Raw genomic sequence first — 21,561 nt, 5'->3', positions numbered from 1 at the left:
CAGATAAGGTTCTCTTCTTATTTGTAATGGCTGTTTTTGTGCACACTAGATATATAAATGTAACCGCATAATCTACAAATGAATGAAAAGCCTTGTAGAGGCCAGCAGAGAATAGGAACCACTGTTATCAGCATACACACATGCCTGTAATTAATTCTTTTGAGAATTGACTGTTGTGTTTGTATGTTGTACATCAGTTCGTTCAAATATTTTCAAAATAAAATAAAACTTTGACGTTGTGCGTTTTACAAAATATATGCACATGGGCTACATTACAGAACAAATGACTCTTGAGATGTTACGAATCTATATGTCATAATTGCAGTAATTCTTAGTGAGCAGTTTTTTACTGAAACAAACTGAAACAATATATATATATATATATATATATATATATATATATATATATATATATATATATATATATATATATATATATATATATACATATACATATATTTGAAGTTTTTTGTACAAGTGAAAAAAACAAACAAAAATAAAACAAGACTTTACTGATGCAGCTGTTTCTACACCATGTGGGCAACTCATTTCAGACAATAAACAGATAAACAGAGATTTTATGGAGTTTCAGATAAGAAGCAGAAACCAGATTCCCAGATTCTTTTGAAATTGATGGCAGCCAGCAGTTCACCCCATGCACCCACTTCTACTGCAAGTCTCCATTAGGCTGCCAGGTGTGCAAGACGGAGGTACTGACAGTGACAGTAAGCTTTGAGATACAACCTCATGTAAAAGTAAGTACACTAGGTCTACATCTTCATCAGTCTATCCTGTCTATACCCAGTTATCCCAAAGCAGGGTTGCAGGTTCTTGTTTTCTAATAGTCTGTCTTTATGTATCTCTTGTGCTAATTCCCATCATCATGTCAAAGTTGCTACTTGCTAACATTGTAAAACATAGTGTAGTTGTACATAAAGTTGTGTGACTACTAGCCTACAACTCAACTTTACAGATCAAAGTTTAGAGTACTATGAAAATCTTAGCAATCGTTAGCTAAAGTGCTCCCAGTTCCCTTGTCTCTAGGTTCTCCTCAAACTGCAAATTAATTTCTCTCTGTCGATATTTCTCCTAATCTTGTCCTTCCTTGGTCTCTGTGATAACTATCAAGTTCATAATTATAAATCTGTGGTCTGCCGTGTGCGTCTTCATTTACATAGTCAATATCTGCATTGCAAAAACTTCTGTGTGGATCCATATCCAGAAGATCCATAATTGTTAATCTTGTCCTAACTTGCTCTCTCTCACATGCTCCATGACTGCTCAGTTGTTTGTTTTTGTTTTGGTTATTATTTCTTTCAAAGCAAACAAAACTCTGATAGTAAACATCTCTAAATATCTTTTTCAATTTTATTTTCAAAAGACTTAAAAAAAAAATCACAGTCAGATCATAAATGGGAGAGAAAGGAAAAAAATAAAGTACACAAATTTGTTTATAGTTGTTAAAGCTCTTCGCAAATCTTTGATTTTTTTTTAGAAAGATATTACATCATTTGAACTTTCACTGAAATAAAAACATGTTTTATGACATTTGCTATTTGGTAAAGCTACAAAGGCCAAAAAGATTTGAAGTTAGTGGTTAAATTGTTAATATTGCTGTAGTTTGAAATCTTGACTCATTACATTCTGTGGGAAATCTTCCTTTTATGAATAACTAAAGCTATTCTATTTACACAGTCAAACAGAAAATATAGTATTTACCTCTGAAATATAGGTTTGAAATATAAAACTAGAGAACTGGAATGCTATGATGAATTATACATAAATGTCTAAAAATGGTTCATAAAGAAAGTATCTGATTAAATTATTTCATTTATTTTCCATCATCACTATAATGAGTTCTGCTACTGGATATCTTGATCAATATAGACTTTACATATTGAGAAGGAGCAGTTTGAATGGACCACTGTAAAAAGGGGAATCAATAAAACAGGTCACATCATCATATATTTTAAAGAAAACAAAGAAAAAAATCATTTAATTTAATTGTATGATTTTTTTTTTTTTTAACAAAACACTTTCCACCATATTTAAAAAGAAGTGTTTTGAAAGAGGATGTGAGCTTAAAAACAAAGAACACAGAGTGATGAGCCTCGTCTACCTAAAAACACATCTATCCTTAGAGACACTCTAATGCATCTTGGCCATTATGAGACACCAAAAGAAGGCAACATTAATGGGAATGGAGCAAGATGGGACACCATCATTCTCCTCACTTCTAGAGTTAATTTGACCGGTTTGATTACAAACAAAAAAAAATGTGCAAGCCCTCTGGGCTCATTACAGTCTCATTTGATCATATCATGGATTTCTGTTAAAATCAACTATCTAATCATTATTTCAGAGCAACAATTCCCACGGAACACTTTTCATTCCATTTGTGGGAAAAAAAAAAAAATCACTTTTCATTTTTCATGTCTTATCCTGGGGAAGGAAACAATCACCATCGGAGCACAAAAAAGATGAAATTTGCAGTTTTCATCGAGCAGTAAGAGATTAAAATCTATAGTCAGTTCAAAAGTGTTGAGGAAGTATCTGTATCAAAATAGGTTTAATACTGAAGCGTCACAACTTATTCAGTATGGAAGCAATAAAATTATTCCTTCATTCCGCTCAAGATTTAAGATTAAAATATTCATGCATCCATTAGCAATTATCTGATGCAAACACCTGCGGAGAAAAGAAACATGGCATTGGTTGCAAATTTGCATAAATTTCTTTCAGAATTGACAGCAGCGAAGGCAAAATCAAGATATACTGCAAGTGGGTGGAAGAAGGAAAAAGAAGACATCTTAATTGCGGGGCTCTGTGAGGACATCTCCAAAGCAGAGCACTTAGCAAAGAGACAAATGTCTTTCAAAAGAATTGGTGCAGTCAAAGAGAAGCCTTAGTCTGTCTTCATCTTATCCATGGACCAAATTGATTGTTTGTACTTTTGTGGGTGAAAACATACTCCAAGGGATGCTGCTTTCATCAAGTAAATCCAAGTGGAATGTCCTCCACGCATTAGTCTGCTGTCTCTGTGTTTGCTTATCCACCCAGCTCCTGAGCTTTGGTCATATAAGCCAAATGCGTCAAGCTTGAGAGGTTTCACCAATCAATTCAGTCCATTATTGGTGGGGGTGGGGGGGATTAATGAAATCGGTTGAATATAAAAGGGTTTCACTTCAAATACTACTCTATTGTGAAGACATTTTATGTGCAGGTTGAGATTTTACATTCTTACAACAATAGGCAATAAACTGCATTTTCTCTTTAGTGGGATAGAAGATTGTGATTGGTCTGCTTTATTTTTGTCAAAGAAAGGTTGGGGTAAGAAGTCAAAGAAATATGTTTAATGGACTAGCAACGGAAATACAAAGTGCACTTATTTTCCTCCTGCGCTCTGCTGTTGTCATGGCACAATGAACTGTGATTTGGATTTTAAAAGGTGGAAAACAAGAAGCGCGGCATTCAAGGACATATTTGATGGCAATTTTAAAAGTCATTTAAATGTTTTGACACATCTGACAAAGTTTTCGTCACATTCCATGCAATTTAACATTAATTTGATGCATAGTAAACTCTGTGGTGACATTTGTATTTTTCTTTGTAACGTTTTTTTTTTTTTTTTTTTTTTTTTTTTACACAGTGCCTGTTTTAACTGCTCATGTGGAGCGTTGAACGATGAAATGTAACACAAAGATCAGAAATTTGTTACCGTAAATGCAACATTATGAAACATAGCTAATGTAACATGGAGGGACTTGTGATGAGTTGAAATATTACTTTGCAATTTAGAAAACTTTGTTCAATCCGGTGCCATTTAAACATTTTTAAACACTTAGAGTCTCCACTGTTTCCTCACAGTTTTGGCTCTTAATGACTCAGCTTCTGCCCGGTGGGGCTTGGGGGGGGGTCTTAGCTGGAGCCAAAACCAGCACTGAGTCCAAAACTGAAATTTTGGAAGAGAAGCCCTTCACCTAAAATGAACCTGCTCAATGCCAAAACTACCATGAGACTTCGATCGAGTGCTAAACAGCTCACATATATCCGTGTTTAGTGTTTGTTCCGCAAGTTACATCTTTTACATTTGTGTTCTACATGTGTCTTTCACCAGCTTTAGTTTTTAGGATAAATCATAAATGCTGAAAGATTTATGTTAAGTGGGAATTTTTCTTTCTTTTTCTCTCTATTATTCTCTCTTTCTTTCTCTCTTTTTCTTTTACTTTTTAAAACACAAGTGTTACTTATGTTCTTGTACCAAACTGATGTGGGTGGAGAGTTGCTGTTACTGGGTTTCCTGTCCACTTGGGTTGGGTCCTGTCCACATCATTTGATCTGATAGGCAGGTTTTTGCTTCTGCTGCTTTGTGATAATGTCATAAGGTTATAAAGTTAGAACATAATGAGGCAATGTCATAAATGTGGTTTCCATGAGCATAAATTGTGCTTATCCTACACCTGCTCTTTCTCATCTAAACATTTATGATAAAGAACAATGGTTCACGAAACATTACAGGCCTTTACACCCCAATTTCAAACAATTGGTCTAAATAATTCACAGCAATATTTTTATTGAATCAATGTAAAGTCAATGGGAATGTTCACATCTCTGACAAAATTCTGTCCAGCAATTTTGTAAGTTTTATTTTTTCTGAGGTTGTGTTTTCTTAAAGGTAGGGTAGGAGATGTTGTCCAGCAGGATTTCTTACTATAGCGCTCAAAATCCCCTTCACACTCACACATTAAATGCTCTAAACATAAAAAATAAAAAAATGAAAAATTTGTCTCTAGTGGAACCAACTGGACTGAAAAAACACCATCCAATCTTTTAAACTAACCCATTTTAAATGACTGAATGGTAATATGTCCATTCAATTTGATTTAATTCAGGTTTATTTGTATAGTGTCACGTTGCAAAAATGCCTTGTCAGGGCATTTTATAGACAAATTATTTCAAGCCAATTCATCATAGACAGTCTAGTTAAGAAAACAAAAAGATTGCAATAAATCTCAGCTTTGATCCAATCCCCCATTTTGAGCATCAAACTCATCTGTAATTTGTCCCTCCTACCTCAACCCCTCTTCACCTCTTTGTACACAAATTGTGTGTATCAGAGACTTGGAGCGCTTGTAAAGGCAATGAAGGTTGAGTCAAAGCTCGACTACCTGCATTAGCTTGTACACCACATCGAACTACCGTGGATCCTCAGGAACAAGCATTATGTGTTTCTGTGCTTTGGAAGTCTAAAGAAAGTAGTTTGGACTTTTTAATTGTGTATTTTCAAAATGTAGCTCACTCGAACTATTTTTCAAGAATCTCAGCCTTAAATATTTACAGCTGACAGATAAACAATAAACCAGAGAAGGTGTTCACAGCGACTGGCACTGGTATCCGTAAATTGCACCATGGACATCCTAAAGTATGTCCTGGTACGGCTTCAGCTCCCAGAGTAAACAATTAAACTCCCCAAGTTCTCATCTCTTTTCTACAATTGGATGTACCCAGCGCGCTCCATGCTGTGAATCCATGTTTGCTTTTGCAACTTTGGAAGGTCATTTTAAAACCTTCATAATTTATTGACAATTTTGCATCGCACTTGGTGTGCACACACAAAAAAAGGTGATATTCCCAGTTTTGTGTTGTTTACTTGCATTGGTACAGGTGTGGGTGTGTAAAGACTTTAAGGAAACCTTATAAAAACATGTATCTGATCATGTCAGCAATGACCTTTTTCCCTCTCGCCCCATCAATCTGGCAGTTTAGTGCATATTCTTTATTGAAGTCATCCTGTATTATTTATAGTTTAAATGGGAAACCCTTTGATAGCAGTTGGGGTTAAACCAGCTCTTTTTGCAACACTAGATTAATAGTGGATTTGATGATCACCTTGTCTTCATTTGAACATATAAACTGATGCTATATAATATCTCCTTAAACCCAAATTTTGTCAGTGGATGACAGGCAAAGCAATTTTTTATTTGAACTTTGTCTTTACTATACACAATTACACTTTTAACAACACTTAGCAGACATATTCATTTCATCGGGGATCCGTAACAAGAACTGAGGTGGAACATTTATACTTTCTGAACAAAACATTTCCACACCTAAAATAGGTTTGTTTGGAAAATACAAAAGACAAATAACCAAATGCAACACTCAAGGTGATTCACACAAGCGGCACACAGGCAGACACAAATAAACAAGAATATGAAAAATAAAATAACCATATAGTATATTGCACTAGAAAATTACAAAAACAAAACCAAATGAAACTGCTTAAAGTATTTTTTTTTTTTTATCACTATAAGGTTATTTATAGAAGCAATAATGCCTCCCACAGGAACACAGGGTCTTTATTTATTCCCAAAGTATATGAATTATGAGCTCATACAAGCACTGAATCTTTTGTGGCAAACGTAATTAATTATCCCCACAGACACACACATACACACACACACACGCGCACACACACACACACACACACACACACACACACACACACAGTGTTTTCATTAGATAGCAGCAGCTGACCATGGATTCTCCAGCTCATCCAATCTCACACCATTCAACCCAGAAGGTAGGAGAGAGAGGTCTGATATTGGAACTTTTTGATTTTCACAAGAAGATTCACAACAAAATAAAATTGCCAGTCACAGCACGAAGTTTTCATTCTGAGTGGTGTTTTCTTTTCTATCTAATCCTCATATTGTAATGTTTTTTTTGTTTTGTTTTTTGTTCACGTGTTCTAAATTTGGCACATTCTGGTTTTATTATTTCTCTTCCAGTTATATGACTGACTTAAAAAGTATTCAAAAATACAAATAGCAATGTGATTTTATATCCTGGTTTCAAAGATGAGCAGTGTTCCTGAAAAAAAAAAATCAATCTATGTAAGTTAAAAGATTTATCATTATAATTCATATTTTCCATCAATGATGCAAGCGACATATAAACACTTACTGAAGAGGAACTTATTGAAACTATGTTTGATAACCAAGGCATAATATTAAATAAGAAAAGTTAATGAATAATAAAATAATACAGAATGCATGAAAGCTTTACTACAATATATTTAATTATATGCCAAACTAACACCTACATGTGTCTACATTTTCATTCACATAATAACTTGGAGCTGTGGCTCAAGAAGTAGAATAGCCTGTCCAATTACCAAAGCGTTGACAGTTTCTGCTTCATCCCACTCATCCTGCTGAGATTTCACCTTCCTAGTCTGATGTATGAATGAGAATGAGTGTTTGGTGGTGGTTAGAGGTTGTTGGCATGAACTGGCAGCCACATTTCTGCCAATCTACACCAGCACTGCTACATACTCCATATGAAGCTTAACACCACCAGTGGATGATTGTGGAGAACATAAATAATGGATTCAATGTAAAACACTTTGGATGTCCTGAAAAGCGCTATATGAATCCAAACCATTTTTCTAAATTCAAGCAAAATGGGCACAGATGAATGCCTTCAAACTCGTCAGAAAGATGGTAATTAAGTCCTTGACTCTCAAATTTATCAGCTTCCCTTTCAGATTAGTTTCTTACCAGACTCTCCTCCCTCAATGGTGGAAAAATATAAATAATAATGAAATAACCAATGCCCATAGTGTGTTAAGTGGAAAATTGCAGCATAAAATCAGAAATTAAACGCCATTTGCTTCAGCTGTTAAAGGTGTATGTGGGTGCAAATATAAAAACGTTTAGTTATTTCTGTAATTCATGGTTTTATGCCATTAACAATGGTCACACTTCACACCTGCTCTAAGGCAGTCATTAGCAGAATTATACAGGTTCTGTGTAGCCTCACCTTTGCAAAGATTTGAAAACTTTGTCCAAGCTGTTATTATCATGTTAAATATGCTCATCTATACAACCACTGGTTTTTGGCAATAATTCAGCCACCTTTCAAACGAAAACCAAATGTTCGTATGAAAGTTTTAACATCATCTGTGCTGATTGCATTGTGCATGTGATATTTTGAGTTGGGTCTGTTGTATCCCGCTAGGTAGAACAAGCCATTTTGACTTTTGCAAATAATACATTGCTGTCCCTGAGAACTGCCAAGTCAAACTGTTACTTAAACTGACTGCCACCTGAGCAGTCAGCTTAAAACATAATAAGTTGATGCTGTATTTGTTGTGATCCTGTTCCTTGGTGGGCGTGTCTGGCATCCTAACACCTGATCTTCATCTTGGCAATCAGCTGCAGCACTATTTAAGATCCGCCCGGCCTGCTGTTCATCGCCAGATTGTTGAACGTCCTGCGAGATCCTGCCTGTTTGCCCGATTGCTGTCCTGCCGCTTGCCTGCCTGCCTGCCTGCCTGCCTACCTGCCCGCTTGCCTGCCCGCCTCTCTATCCGCTAGGTTTACCTCCCCGCTTGTCTGCCTACTGACTAAACCTATTTTCCGCATCCACCTTGGAAAGAATCAAAGATCACAAGGAAGCAAATAAATTATTGTTGAAACTCCAAGCCGAGTCCGCATGTGAATTCTCCGCACTTGACGTCAACCTAACAGAACAATCTGGCCACAAATGGATTCAGCGGACTCGAACCCGGAAGTCGCCTCGGACCCACTACAACAAGCCCTTTCAGGTCAGAATGCTCGCCTCGCTCGACATGAGCAGATGATGTTAACTCTGGATCAAAATTACCACACCATACTCTCTCAGCTGGCTCAACTAACCGTGCATATCGCTGGATTAACCCCTCCTGCTCCTCTCCAGCCTCCGGTTCCCGATGCACCCGCAATTCAGCACGGTCCCGCAATCACAGTAAGAGAGACACACATCCCAGATCCTAAACCCTACGCAGGGGATTTGGGAAAATGTAGGGGATTCCTCCTTCAATGCTCCCTTGTTTTTGACCAGAAACCACTCACCTATGCTAATGATAGATCCAGGGTTTCATATGTTATTGGGCTTCTGGAAGGAAAGGCACTGGCTTGGGCGGAGGCAGCATATGAACAGCAGGGTTTCAGAAACTCATCCTACTCCTCGTTTGTCGAGGAGATGAAGAAAGTTTTTGACCACCCAGTTAGGGGAGGTGAAGCAGTCAAACGGCTTCTTAATCTCCGTCAGGGAGATCGGTGTGTTGCTGACTTTTCTATTGATTTCAGGATAGCAGCTGCGGATTCAGGCTGGAACAACGAAGCACTCCGGGACATCTTCGCTAACGGGTTAAGCAGTCGGATTAAAGAAGAGCTGGCCACCCGAGACACACCTGGCTCTCTGGATGAGCTGATTTCTCTCGCCATACGACTCGACAACCGGCTATGGGAAAGGGACAGAGAACGGCGTTCTAGCCAATATCCTAAGGTTCCCTCTGGAGCAACTACTTTCCCTCTGCCTCCCACAACCATATCTACGGAGGAGCCCATGCAGCTGGGCAGGGCTCACCTCTCCCCAGAGGAACGGCAGAGGAGAAGGAATTCTGGTGATTGCTATTACTGTGGGAGATCTGGACACAGGATATCTCTCTGTCCAAACCGGGTAAAAGACCAGGGTCGTCAGTAGCAGCGGGAGTACTGGCGACCACATCCCCCAAAGAGGTCCCGCACACAAGGAAACTAATCCCGGTAACCCTGTTCACAGACCAGACCCCCCATTCTGTTGAGGCATTAATTGATTCCGGAGCTGAGGCCAATTTCTTGGATAAGACCTTGGCCACCACCCTGGGAATAGGTGCAGAGACTCTTTCTTCCCCCATGTCAGTACAGGCTCTAGATGGGAGCCATCTCTATTCCATAACCCTACAGTCCATCCCCGTTAGATTGATAGTCTCTGGCAACCACCAAGAATACATCCCCTTCTTCATAGTTGACTCACCTAAATCTCCGCTAGTGTTGGGTCACCCTGGCTGTCACAACATAACCCGCACCTAGATTGGCAGACCGGGAGAATAATTAATTGGAGCGCTTTCTGTCATGCCACCTGTCTTCAGTCGGCTGTTCCCTCGACTTCATCCATTTCTGGTCAATTCCCCGTTACCCCAGACCTATCCGCAGTCCCTACGGCTTATCACGACCTAACGGAGGTTTTCAATAAAGATAAGGCCCTAGCGCTGCCACCTCATCGACCTTATGATTGCGCCATTGATTTGCTCCCAGGTGCTCCGCTACCTACCTGCCGACTTTACAATATATCCCGACCTGAGATGGAGACCTTGGAGGGTTACATCTCAGATTCCCTGGCAGCTGGATTGATCAGGACCTCATCTTCACCCGTAGGAGCAGGATTCTTCTTTGTCTCTAAGAAGGATGGCTCCCTCAGGCCCTGCATTGATTACCGGGGCTTAAATGCAATCACCGTGAAGAACAAGTACCCTCTACCATTACTGGAGTCGGTTTTCAATTCCCTTCATGGCTCCACAATCTACACTAAGCTCGACCTTCGTAATGCATACCACTTGGTCAGGGTGAGGGAAGGAGATGAATGGAAGACCGCATTTCGAACTCCCCTGGGCCATTTTGAATACCTGGTTATGCCGTTCGGCCTATGCAATGCTCCTGCTGTGTTTCAGGCCCTGGTAAATGATGTATTACGAGATTTCCTTAACCGCTTCGTCTTCATCTATCTAGACGACATCCTCATCTTCTCCCGGACCCAGTCTGAGCACGTACAACATGTCCGACTAGTCTTACAGAGACTTTTGGAGAACCGCTTGTTCGTCAAGGCCGAGAAGTGCGAGTTCCATGCTAATACAGTATCCTTCCTTGGTTACATCTTTGAAACCGGGCAGGTCCGAGCAGACCCGGAGAAGATCGAGGCGGTTGTAAATTGGCCCACTCCCACCTCTGTAAAGGACCTGCAACGCTTCCTGGGATTTGCTAATTTCTACCGTCATTTCATCCGTAACTATAGTCAGATTGCAGCCCCCCTTACTCGCCTTACCTCACCATCAGTTCCCTTTACCTGGTCTGGACCTGCGGATCAGGCCTTCCTTAAACTGAAGGAACTTTTCACCACAGCACCAGTTCTCCTCCACCCTGATCTCAGTAGTCAATTTGTGGTTGAGGTCGATGCCTCGGACAAGGGGGTTGGAGCCGTGCTGTCTCAGCGATCTTCCAGGACTCAGAAACTCCATCCCTGCGCTTATTTTTCTCGACGCCTCACCCCAGCCGAACAGAATTACCACGTCGGAGATCGTGAGCTACTAGCCATTAAATTGGCGCTCGAACAGTGGCGTCACTGGCTGGAGGGCTCTAGGCTGCCATTCCTCATTTGGACAGATCATAAAAACTTGGAGTATCTGCAGTCCGCGAAACAGTTGAATCCCCGTCAAGCCCGTTGGTCCCTTTTCTTTAACCGTTTCAATTTCACTTTGTCGTACCGACCCGGTTCCAAGAACCAGAAGCCAGACTCCCTTTCCCGCCAGTTCACGTCAGGATCCACTCCCTCCACGGACACAATCCTGCCTGCCACCTGCATTGCTGCAGCAGTTACCTGGGACGTAGAGGATAAAGTCCTCGCAGCCCAGCGACAGCAACCTGACCCAGGCACAGGTCCTCCTAACCGTTTATTTGTTCCAGATGCCGCCCGTTCCTTGGTCCTCCAGTGGGGTCACTCTTCTCGCCTGGCTTGCCACCCTGGATCCACGAGCACCCTATCCCTCATCAAGTGTAGGTTTTGGTGGCCCACTATGGATAAGGATACTCGGGAGTATGTAGCTGCCTGCACTACCTGTGCCCGGAGTAAGGCCTTGCATAGACCACCAGCCGGTCTCCTACGACCCTTACCTGTTCCCAGCCGGCCCTGGTCCCACATTGCCCTGGACTTCGTCACCGGCCTACCCATCTCCAGAGGTAAAGACACTATCCTAACCATTGTTGACCGTTTTTCCAAGGCCGTGCATTTTGTTGCTCTCCCCAAACTCCCCTCGGCCAAGGAGACGGCTGACCTACTGGTACATCACGTTTTTCGGCTCCACGGACTGCCCGCGGACATCGTGTCTGACAGAGGGCCCCAATTCACGTCACAGGTATGGCGGGCTTTTTGTCAGTCTATTGGAGCCACTCTGAGTCTGTCGTCAGGTTTTCACCCCCAAACCAATGGTCAGGCTGAAAGGGCTAATCAGGACTTGGAGACTGCCCTCCGGTGTGTGTCGGAAGCTAACCCATCCTCTTGGAGCGAACATCTGGACTGGGTGGAGTATGCACACAATTCTCTCACCTCCTCAGCCTCTGGATTATCCCCTTTTGAGTGCTCCCTAGGGTACCAGCCGCCACTATTCCCCGCCCAGGAGGGTGAAGTTTCGATGCCGTCTGTCCAGCTTCACATCCGCCGCTGTCGACGGGTTTGGCAGAAGGCTCGGGCTGCGCTTCTCCGAACTGGGGAACGGAATCAGCGCCAGGCGGATCGTCACCGGACTCCTGCGCCCGATTATTCCCCCGGTCAGAAGGTTTGGCTTTCGTCCAGGAACATTCCCTTACGAACCGATGCCCAGAAACTGACCCCTCGTTACTTGGGCCCCTTTGAAGTCCAACGGATCATCAACCCTACTGTGGTCCAACTCAAGCTCCCCAGTTCCATGCGGGTTCATCCCTCATTCCACGTCTCCCAACTTAAGCCTGTTTCGTCCAGTCCTCTGGTCCCTCCTTCCAGGCCCCCTCCTCCCGCCCGGCTTGTGGCTGGTCGCCCGGCTTACACGGTCTGCCGTCTCCTTGATGTGCGCCGTCGTGGTCGGGGTTTTCAATACCTGGTGGACTGGGAGGGGTATGGTCCTGAGGAGCGTGCCTGGGTCCCCCGCTCTTTCATTTTGGATGCCTCCCTGGTTCGTGACTTTCGCCAGGCTCATCCTGACCGGTTTCGGTCGCCTGGTGGCTCCCGTTGAGGGGGGGGTACTGTTGTGATCCTGTTCGTTGGTGGGCGTGTCTGGCATCCTAACACCTGATCTTCATCTTGGCAATCAGCTGCAGCACTATTTAAGATCCGCCCGGCCTGCTGTTCATCGCCAGATTGTTGAACGTCCTGCGAGATCCTGCCTGTTTGCCCGATTGCTGTCCTGCCGCTTGCCTGCCTGCCTGCCTGCCTACCTGCCCGCTTGCCTGCCCGCCTCTCTATCCGCTAGGTTTACCTCCCCGCTTGTCTGCCTGCTGACTAAACCTATTTTCCGCATCCACCTGGGAAAGAATCAAAGATCAGAAGGAAGCAAATAAATTATTGTTGAAACTCCAAGCCGAGTCCGCATGTGAATTCTCCGCACTTGACGTCAACCTAACAGTATTGCTGTATGCAATTTGTTAGGCACAGTGATTCACAGCATATAATTTTACAAAACTGGGGTCACTTGGTTTGGATGATAATAGGAAATAAAGACAAAATCAATAATGAATTTTGGGCACAACATCCTATTTTTTCTGACTTGGCACACTGTGTGTAGAATCCATCTCTCTAATGATTAATAAAACCGTCACCCAATTTGGATTTCAATTTTATGATTTTCCCAATCAGAAAATGCATAAATTTGTTTCCATAAACTAATCACAGCAATACAATGTGTCTACCTCAGCGCGACAGTTATTAAACTAATTAATCACATGCAAAACTGTCAAATGTGATTCTGCACCCGCTTTGTCTCTGATTAAATGTGAAAGATAACAGTGTGTACATGTGTGTGAGTGTGTTAAACAAAGACGGATAGAGAGGCAGAATGAAATCAAGCAATGTCAGTGTGCTTAAATATATAACTGATGGAAAGTCAGTATTTGTGGCTTAAAATGCACTTTGTGAGGCAAAACTAAATTGTAAGTGCTGAGGAAGTGCTGAGAGGATATGTTGATGTGATGCATTATGGTCCCTAAGCACAAATGATTCATGAATAAAGGGCACACATGCATGTCATCTGAGGAGTAAAAACTGGGATTTCACTGAATTATTACTACAGAAAGGGTGTAGTTTGGCATCCAGTGTTCTACAAAATCAAGCTGAGGAAAACTGAAAATAAAAATGGGATTTTACATATAAAAAGGAAAATCATTAATCTAGTAACTACTAATTCACCTCTAAAACACATGGAGGAGCTCCAAAAGTATCCTCACTGTAAGCTAGCAGTTAGCTGCAAAGGTTATGGGCGTAGCTCTGGAATGACACGTTAACTTATTGATGCATTCATTCTTTTCTCACTCAGGTGAAGAATTGCTGTTGATTAGGATGGCTTATTTTCATCAGAAAGTTATCCTCTAATGTACAACCAAGTAAGAGTTGACTGTTCAACATAAATAAAACATGGACCGTAATCATTGTTACAACAAAATAAAAACCCTGATCTGCCAGACAAAATTGCTTCAATATGGTGAAAATAATTGAAAAGGGTAAAAAGAGACATAGAATGAATGAGTTTCTGAGAGGGCAATAAGTTTAGAGGACTTTCACCCACTAAGCAATGGTAACAGAAATAGAACATGATTTTTGATTCCTACAAGTTATACAACAGATTTTCTTCTGACCAGATTGTCGCTAACTGCAATCATAATTAAGATTTATTCTGTTCTTTTACACAAACTCCATAAGACTTTTGAAGGTGCCTATGTGCCAAAATAAACTGATCTGACTGGCTGACAATTGTATCTTCTTTCATGAACTCCAGAATATTTCGCAAAAGCAGCTATTTAAAATCCAGGTGGGGATGTTTGCACCTGTTGTGGCCAGTAGAACGGTATTTTCTGCATGTGTCCGTCACTACAGCCTAACAAAAGATACATCTTCATACCAAGTGACTGTAGATTTATTCACTTATAACATAGGCTACTAAAAGTAAAACCAGCTGGACTTAACTATTTGTAGCTAGTAAAGTGTATATGGTAAAGGCTCCCACCAGCAGCTTCCAGGAAAGCAGGGATAGTTGTGAATAAAACTGCTTCACATAGTTTCACAACTACAAGCATTAATGCAAAATGGCTAAATTTCAGGAACAGACATGTCCACCTTTGCTGGTCTACCAGCCAGTGACTTTGGCTTCAGAGAGTCTTCATGAGCACACAGCTGCAGTTTCTATCAGCATCTTACAATCACATAAGCGGACAGTGCACTCCTACAAGCTTGGTGGGGCGAGATTAATGAACAGGCATGTAGTGCTGACACCCAAAGGGACAAGCAGCTTGGAACTGGCAGGAAAAAAATATAATGCTTTGATTAGGTTTTGGTCTACTCAATAAAACTTTAAAGTTTAAAGTACAAAGTAAAAAGAAATCACAAACTATCAGTTTAAAAAGAAAACAAAAATGCTAATTAATTTCAAATTCCCAAAGACTGAAATGCTGCATAATATTGTAACACAAAAAGAAAATTATTTGTACCCAAGTGTGAGAACATATTTCTTTTTAAATCAGTGTAAAAACAATCTTTGCAAAACAGGCGGCAAGGAAATCATAAAAAGTTCAAGGTTAAAAGACTTTGGAAGATTAACTATTGGAAAATTGTGTGACTTTTTTTTTTAGATTTTATCCCAAGCAAAATCTGAGAAAATGCACTTGTGAGAAATGATCAGAAAAGCAAAAGACATTGAAACCATTCTCTGTGCTGCATCTGAATAACTCAACAATGGTAGCTTCGTAATACACTTTACATCATCCCGTTACAAACCCAGATTCTTGTGAAACACCTCTGTGAATTGGGAACCCATTCCATTTGATTTTATGGATCAAGGAGTTTCTGTGCAACTGGCTCTGGCATGTTAAATGGAATGACTGTCTATCTAATGAACCGGTTTTAAACACAGGTGTCCCCCAGGGCCATGTCATTTCCTCTTCTTTTATTGTCTATTTGTACCAATGAGATTATGTGCAACAAAAACGACCTCGTTCTGATTAAGCGTGCTGACAACACAGCCCAGGAGGCCTGTCGGATTCCCAGTCAGTCGCAGTAAAAAGATGTTACAGCTCTGACAGACTGGTTTGACTTTTGCCAAATAACAAAAAATAGATTTAGTGAACGGCCGAAGAAGCCAGCCTTATCAGCTGGCCCTTCCTTTTGCAAGTTTCTAACAGATCAATGAAGATGACTAGATCCTTCCTCTCGTGGTATAATGACATTATTTACATTGACACATATTGTAGCAGAAGCTCAGGGGATGTCTCATCAATAAAGACAGTCATTACTGTCCTCATCTTCAACACAGAGTACTGATTTGGTCAGCTGTCTGTGAGGATCTTGCTAAAAAAAGGTCAAACCTAAAATCATTTGACAGCCAATAACTCCCTGATCACCACCTGGCTTCCACACAATGATAGCTGCCTCCAAGGGGGAGGGCTTAGGATCCCCTGAGTGTAGGATGTGCAGTTATGGCTGTTTAAACATATCACCAACATGGTCATATACAACAGCTCCAGCACTCAGCTGAGCCAAAACACAAGTGTACTTGTTGCTGTTTGTAATTCATTTAGTTTCCCGCTTTGGCCTTTACTTAAGGTGCCCATCATTACAAATCATGAGTTTTCATATTATGATCCCCATTCACATTCAGGACAGACTTAAGGAGTAAGAAACATGCACAGCCAATCAATACTACATGTAGTTAAGAAGCATGAATTTAAAAAGGAATTTGTGGAGTATATGTTTTATTCCCATGGTCGAGTCCAATCAATGTTATCTCTCTTAAAGTCTAAGACCAGGGGGCTATGACTCCAGGCTTTGAAGTCTGAGACAATCCCAGAAATCAAATGATATAGTTGGAAGACTGACTTGTGGACAGATTTGAGGTTTTATACGATGAAATTCTTTATCAAATCTGAACTCAGAAGATCCCCCGCTGGCGCTTTCACTATCACCTTCGACATCTTTCTCATTTTACTCCCTGAGGGATTTGACATCTTGGCCAAATCACAGGCAATGTCTTGAAGTGAAAATTTGATAGAACTACCCTAGACCACAGGAATGAAGTAATTTTCCTTCAAATGTCCCTTTAAGATTGAATTTATTATCAGTCATTTACATCTAATATCGTCTGAGCTCTAACATCCAGTCATAAAATCCCATCAATTTAAGCTCTGCTGTTTCGCTCATACTTTCGGGACCACAGACTGGAGTTCAGACTATATAAATCTTAAATGTTGACTGGCTGCAGTGACAAGCCCATCACAGATGATCCAGTGAACAGTATTCCGCAGTACAAAAGGCCATCGATGGAGAAGACATCTTAAACCAACCACATATTTTACCATGCATCCCACAGACGATTTCATGAGCTGCACATCTAGCCTGTCCTCAGCGATGCATCAATATAACCAAAAACCTGTGACATCTATAACATTATTATGATTCGCGCCACACAAAAAAAGAAAATGTACCTGATAAGAAAAGCAATTAGTGATTAAATTATACAACCCACCCAGTGAAATATATCTGCATGCCTAGGAATTTATGAACATTTCCAGCTTTACTGAGCCATGGAAATCTTCAGATTTGGCCATAAATCAGTGTCTCTGCATGCTCTTTTGTCCAGCAAATTGAGGTGATCGAAATTACCTGAAGTAAAAGAAAATGCAGAGCAGCTCATTTCTTTTTCACACGGCTGTTTGTACTTTGAAGATCTTAGTGCCAGATAAAAGCTGGCGCTTGCATGTTTGCATGCTGTATACCTAAAGTAAGAGATAAAATCTCCTTCACTTTGTCTTTGTGATGATAAAATGGTGCACAACCACCGTGTGTGTGCATGTGCATGCAGCTGTGAGATGAATGTATATGTCTATGTGTGTGCAGAGGTGTATGGATACTGCGATGTTTTGTCATCTATTTAAGTTGTGCCCATCCACACAGAGCTGTTTTCAGAGTACAAAGCTTGTAATAATCAACCAGACAGCAACAGTGTATTCACTCAGGTAATTAAGGAACTATCAACTAAGTGTAAGTCAAATGTCAAAAACAAAAGAGCATTTAATTCGACAAAAGGTCAGAGTGTGTCTCATCAGAGTCACATTAGGGGGCAGGTTGGACAAAATACTTTTAATTCCAGCCACTACACCTTCCTGGGAGGCATTTCTTGATTATTTCATAAATAATTAATGTTGTTGTGATTGCTGCTGAAATGCCTGCACCCTCTGGTCACATCAAATTTACCTGTGAGATTAACTGATAATCTAAAGTTCATCTGACAGTTGGTGGAAATAAACATTTCTGCTCTAGTTTTAAGAGGCACGGGGACCCTGCGAGCACGCTGACATTTTCATCAGTCGACTCAGTGCATTGACAGTGAAGGAATACTCATAAGACTAAAAAAAAAAAAAAAAAAAAAAAAACATTTTTTGTGGGAAGGTATTCATCTTATCCGCGCTAGAGTTGTGCGTAAAATTGTGGCACGTTTGTAAAAACATTTAATATTCTATTTTCAATTGGATAAACATATATAATTTTGTAATATTTAGACGGATTTATGTGTTATTTTTAATATGAATTTTATAATGAGGTGATTTTTTGTTTGTTTGTTTGTTATTGTGTTATGAACTTACACTGCTGTTGTGACCAGACCAGTGCACCATCGCTTGGTTGTGTGCCGAGTCCCCAGACAGAGCAAAAGTAGAAGTGTCCAGGTGAGGCTCACTTTGCCTTGGGTTTGACCCCCTGGCATCCTCCCCAGTGCGCCGGTACTCGGCTCTAGAGTTGGAAACACCTTGGACAGTCTCCTTGAATCTATCTCTTGACTGCGCTTCGCCACTTATACTCCTATCCACGTTTCCGTTGTATGATGCTCCAATACTCCTTTTCCTTTTCTTTCCCACGACAGACACTGTGCGCTCTGACATTACATGCGCTGCGCGTCGCTCCTTGGAAATGTTGCTATACTTTTTTTCAGGTACATTTACATCGTTATTATTCTTTGCTTTGAGAGGTGACATGTCAGTCGGTGCATCATTTTTCTCTTGCTGTCCACTCCTCGCTGGTTCCGTTTGGAATCTCTTCAAAACTTCAGAGCTGTCGTCGACTTTTTGCTTGACTTTGATCCCCGTTAATTTGCCAGTCACACTTATTTCCGGTGGCGTTACCTCCAGGCGATCAAATCTGTCCACTGATCTAGTAAAACTTATTTCCGCTTCCCCAAACTTGAGGTAAAAGGGGTAGAGCAACACGCAAGCCAAAAGAAAAAAACTCCAAAATGACTTCAGTGCCATTGCGCTCCTCCAATCTGCCAGTGCACCAGTGGATGGAAAAATATAGTACGGCAGAGCTGTTAAACTTTTGAAATTTTCACGGTATCATCTTTAAAAGCAAGATGGCATTCAGCAGAACTGCTCACGTCTACGAATTCGTCAAAGTGAGGGACCAGTTGGGGAGGCGCTGCGCGTCAGGCAAGCGCACCGACGGAGAGTAACTGCAGAAACAGTTTGTCTAGAGCCCACGAGGACGTCTGAAGGAAGGGGGGGCTTTAGCGCCCTGAAGGCAATTTAAAATTATTCCACGATCTTACTTTTGTTTGTTACGGCCGAGATTTTATACGATAGCAAATGTGTCTGCTTCTGTAAATCTGTATAAAAGTTAACCAGAAGCAGCGCTGGATGGGCTCGAAGGCTTTTCCACCAGAACTCATTTATGCTTTGCATAACAGCATTCACTCTGTGCAACATTTTGCCTTTGAAACGACAGTGGGGGGTGGGGGGGGGGGGGGCATCATTTGCTGGCATCAATCAAAAACGGATCCACCTGTCATGTGTGGGGGCGCATTTGCAAGAAATGTTCCTGGACTCTTGATAAAGACTCGGATTTATTGTCCTAAGCTGCAGTGCTGTAGATGTACCGTGTGTGTGTGTGTTTTTTGCTGATCCTAACCTATGGTATTTTAAAGCGTTACCACCTCAGGCCATCTCCACAGCAGCTCAGAATAAAAGTCAACCTTAAAGTTATACGATCGTTTTGATGTTCAGCATCAGTTACATGATATGTTGACACTAAGACAGTAATCCAGCAACTCTCTTTAAATCTTGGAACATTCCCATTTTGTATTATTCCTTTATTTTTACAGTGCACCTCTGAAAAAACTTGAGCGTCTTTCAAATCAATATGTTATTTGAAAGGTATTAGTTTCAATTAGTGGAGCCAAATGAATCCTGAAAAGGCAATTCCTATTTCCTGCTGACAGAGCCCTCTTTCTACTGTTGCAGAAATTGTATATCAGCTTCCAAATAAACAAATAAATGAATATTGTTTTTCACTTTCTGGCCATAATCATGTACTTGGTAATATATAGTTAAAACATACAAAACTAGTTTGCATCAGCTGCCAGACAGGTGGACAAGAAGTAACCGTAAGAAGAAGATATTTCACCTTTCTCAAGGACAGCAAAATATTACAAAAGTGGGACAAATTATTTACTTGAATCAGATGTTTTTATGCGCCACATACATTTTCTTTATAAAAAAAAAAAAAGAAAAAAAGAGTTTTTTTAGAAAATGAACAAAAATAAATCTAAGAACTAAAGATCCTCAGTGATTTTCACAAACCTAAACATTGACTAGGTGCAAAATGCAGAAGCCCATTTATCTATTTTGCTTTTGTATTTGATTGTGAACCCAGCACAGTGTTAGAAAATAAGTAAAAGCTGTTACAGACATTTTTAAGACTAGAAGTAGGACTGCAGCTTGCTACCGTCTTTTGGACTAACTTGACCTTTGGCTTAACCAGAAGAACTGTGACTGACATAAGTTTATTCCTGAAAAAGGCCCTTTCTGATCTCAGACTGTGCAGTGAGAACAGTAATCAGGGGCCCAGCCAGCAGTGTACCCCCTCCTCAGAAGCCTCACTTCTCTTGGTCGCCGTTTTTCAGCACGGTTGTACAAACAAATTGAGCTTCATACAAGTGAGGGTTCTGGGCAGCAGGTGCTACTGTTGCAACTTTGCACTGTGCCAGACAGATAACTGGCATTCCCGCCAGAACGCTTCTGCAATGAGGGGGTAATTGGAGTGATCACACTCTGTTTACCCATTATGCGGCTAAAATGAAGTGGGTTGTTCCCAAACACGGTGTGACAGTCCGGGGAGGGAGGAGGAGCCTTTTCCATCAATGACACATCTTTTAATCTGTACTAACCTTGGGCAGGGAGCGCTGTGTGACTTAGTTGTTTACTTCATACTGTGCGTTTGTGTGTGTGTGTGTGTGTGTGTGTGTGTGTGTGTGTGTGTGTGTGTGTGTGTGTGTGTGTGTGTCTGCAGTGCACATGTGTGTGAAAGACAAAAAAAGGAGCTGTTGAGCATTTGTGTTTATGTGAAGAATCATCTGGAAAAAGAGCTTTAATGTGTCTGTGTCTGTGCCACACATCCTGTGTGTGTTGAAATTATGACAAGGAATATTGCATATCTCCCTACGTGGGGAACATCTCAGATTCTGCATAAATCTTAGGTATGGTGGAGAGTGAGAGAAACAGAGAGAGATGCGAGAGTATGAGAATAAAAACTATACATATCGGTGTAGCTCATTCAATTTTGTGTGCTCTCCTCCCCAGTGTAGATCAATAGCAAGATTATCAGAGGTAATCATCTCATTTCTGTTGATGCATAACTGAGACAGTCTCTGCCAACCGTGCCATTCTCTCTCTTGTTCCCACCGAGGACGGGGAGCAA

The 21,561-nt window shown here is 41.1% G+C and overlaps 1 protein-coding gene across 1 annotated transcript in view; it reads right to left on the bottom strand.

Annotated features, from left to right (window-relative positions):
• Window positions 1–18,752, bottom strand: part of sorcs3b (sortilin related VPS10 domain containing receptor 3b) — a gene marked incomplete at both ends in the record, with an annotated part of 59,826 nt that extends 41,074 nt beyond the window's left edge. The window contains one exon of the mRNA XM_079248811.1: window positions 18,459–18,752. Coding sequence (XP_079104937.1) covers window positions 18,459–18,752 — 294 coding nt within the window. The remainder of the gene's footprint in view (window positions 1–18,458) is intronic.
• Window positions 18,753–21,561: the final 2,809 nt, after the last annotated feature.

Source organism: Telmatherina bonti (assembly GCF_933228915.1).
Source record: "Telmatherina bonti genome assembly, chromosome: 11".
In the NCBI taxonomy this organism is placed as follows: domain Eukaryota; kingdom Metazoa; phylum Chordata; class Actinopteri; order Atheriniformes; family Telmatherinidae; genus Telmatherina; species Telmatherina bonti.
This window is presented reverse-complemented; position numbering and strand designations above follow the sequence as displayed.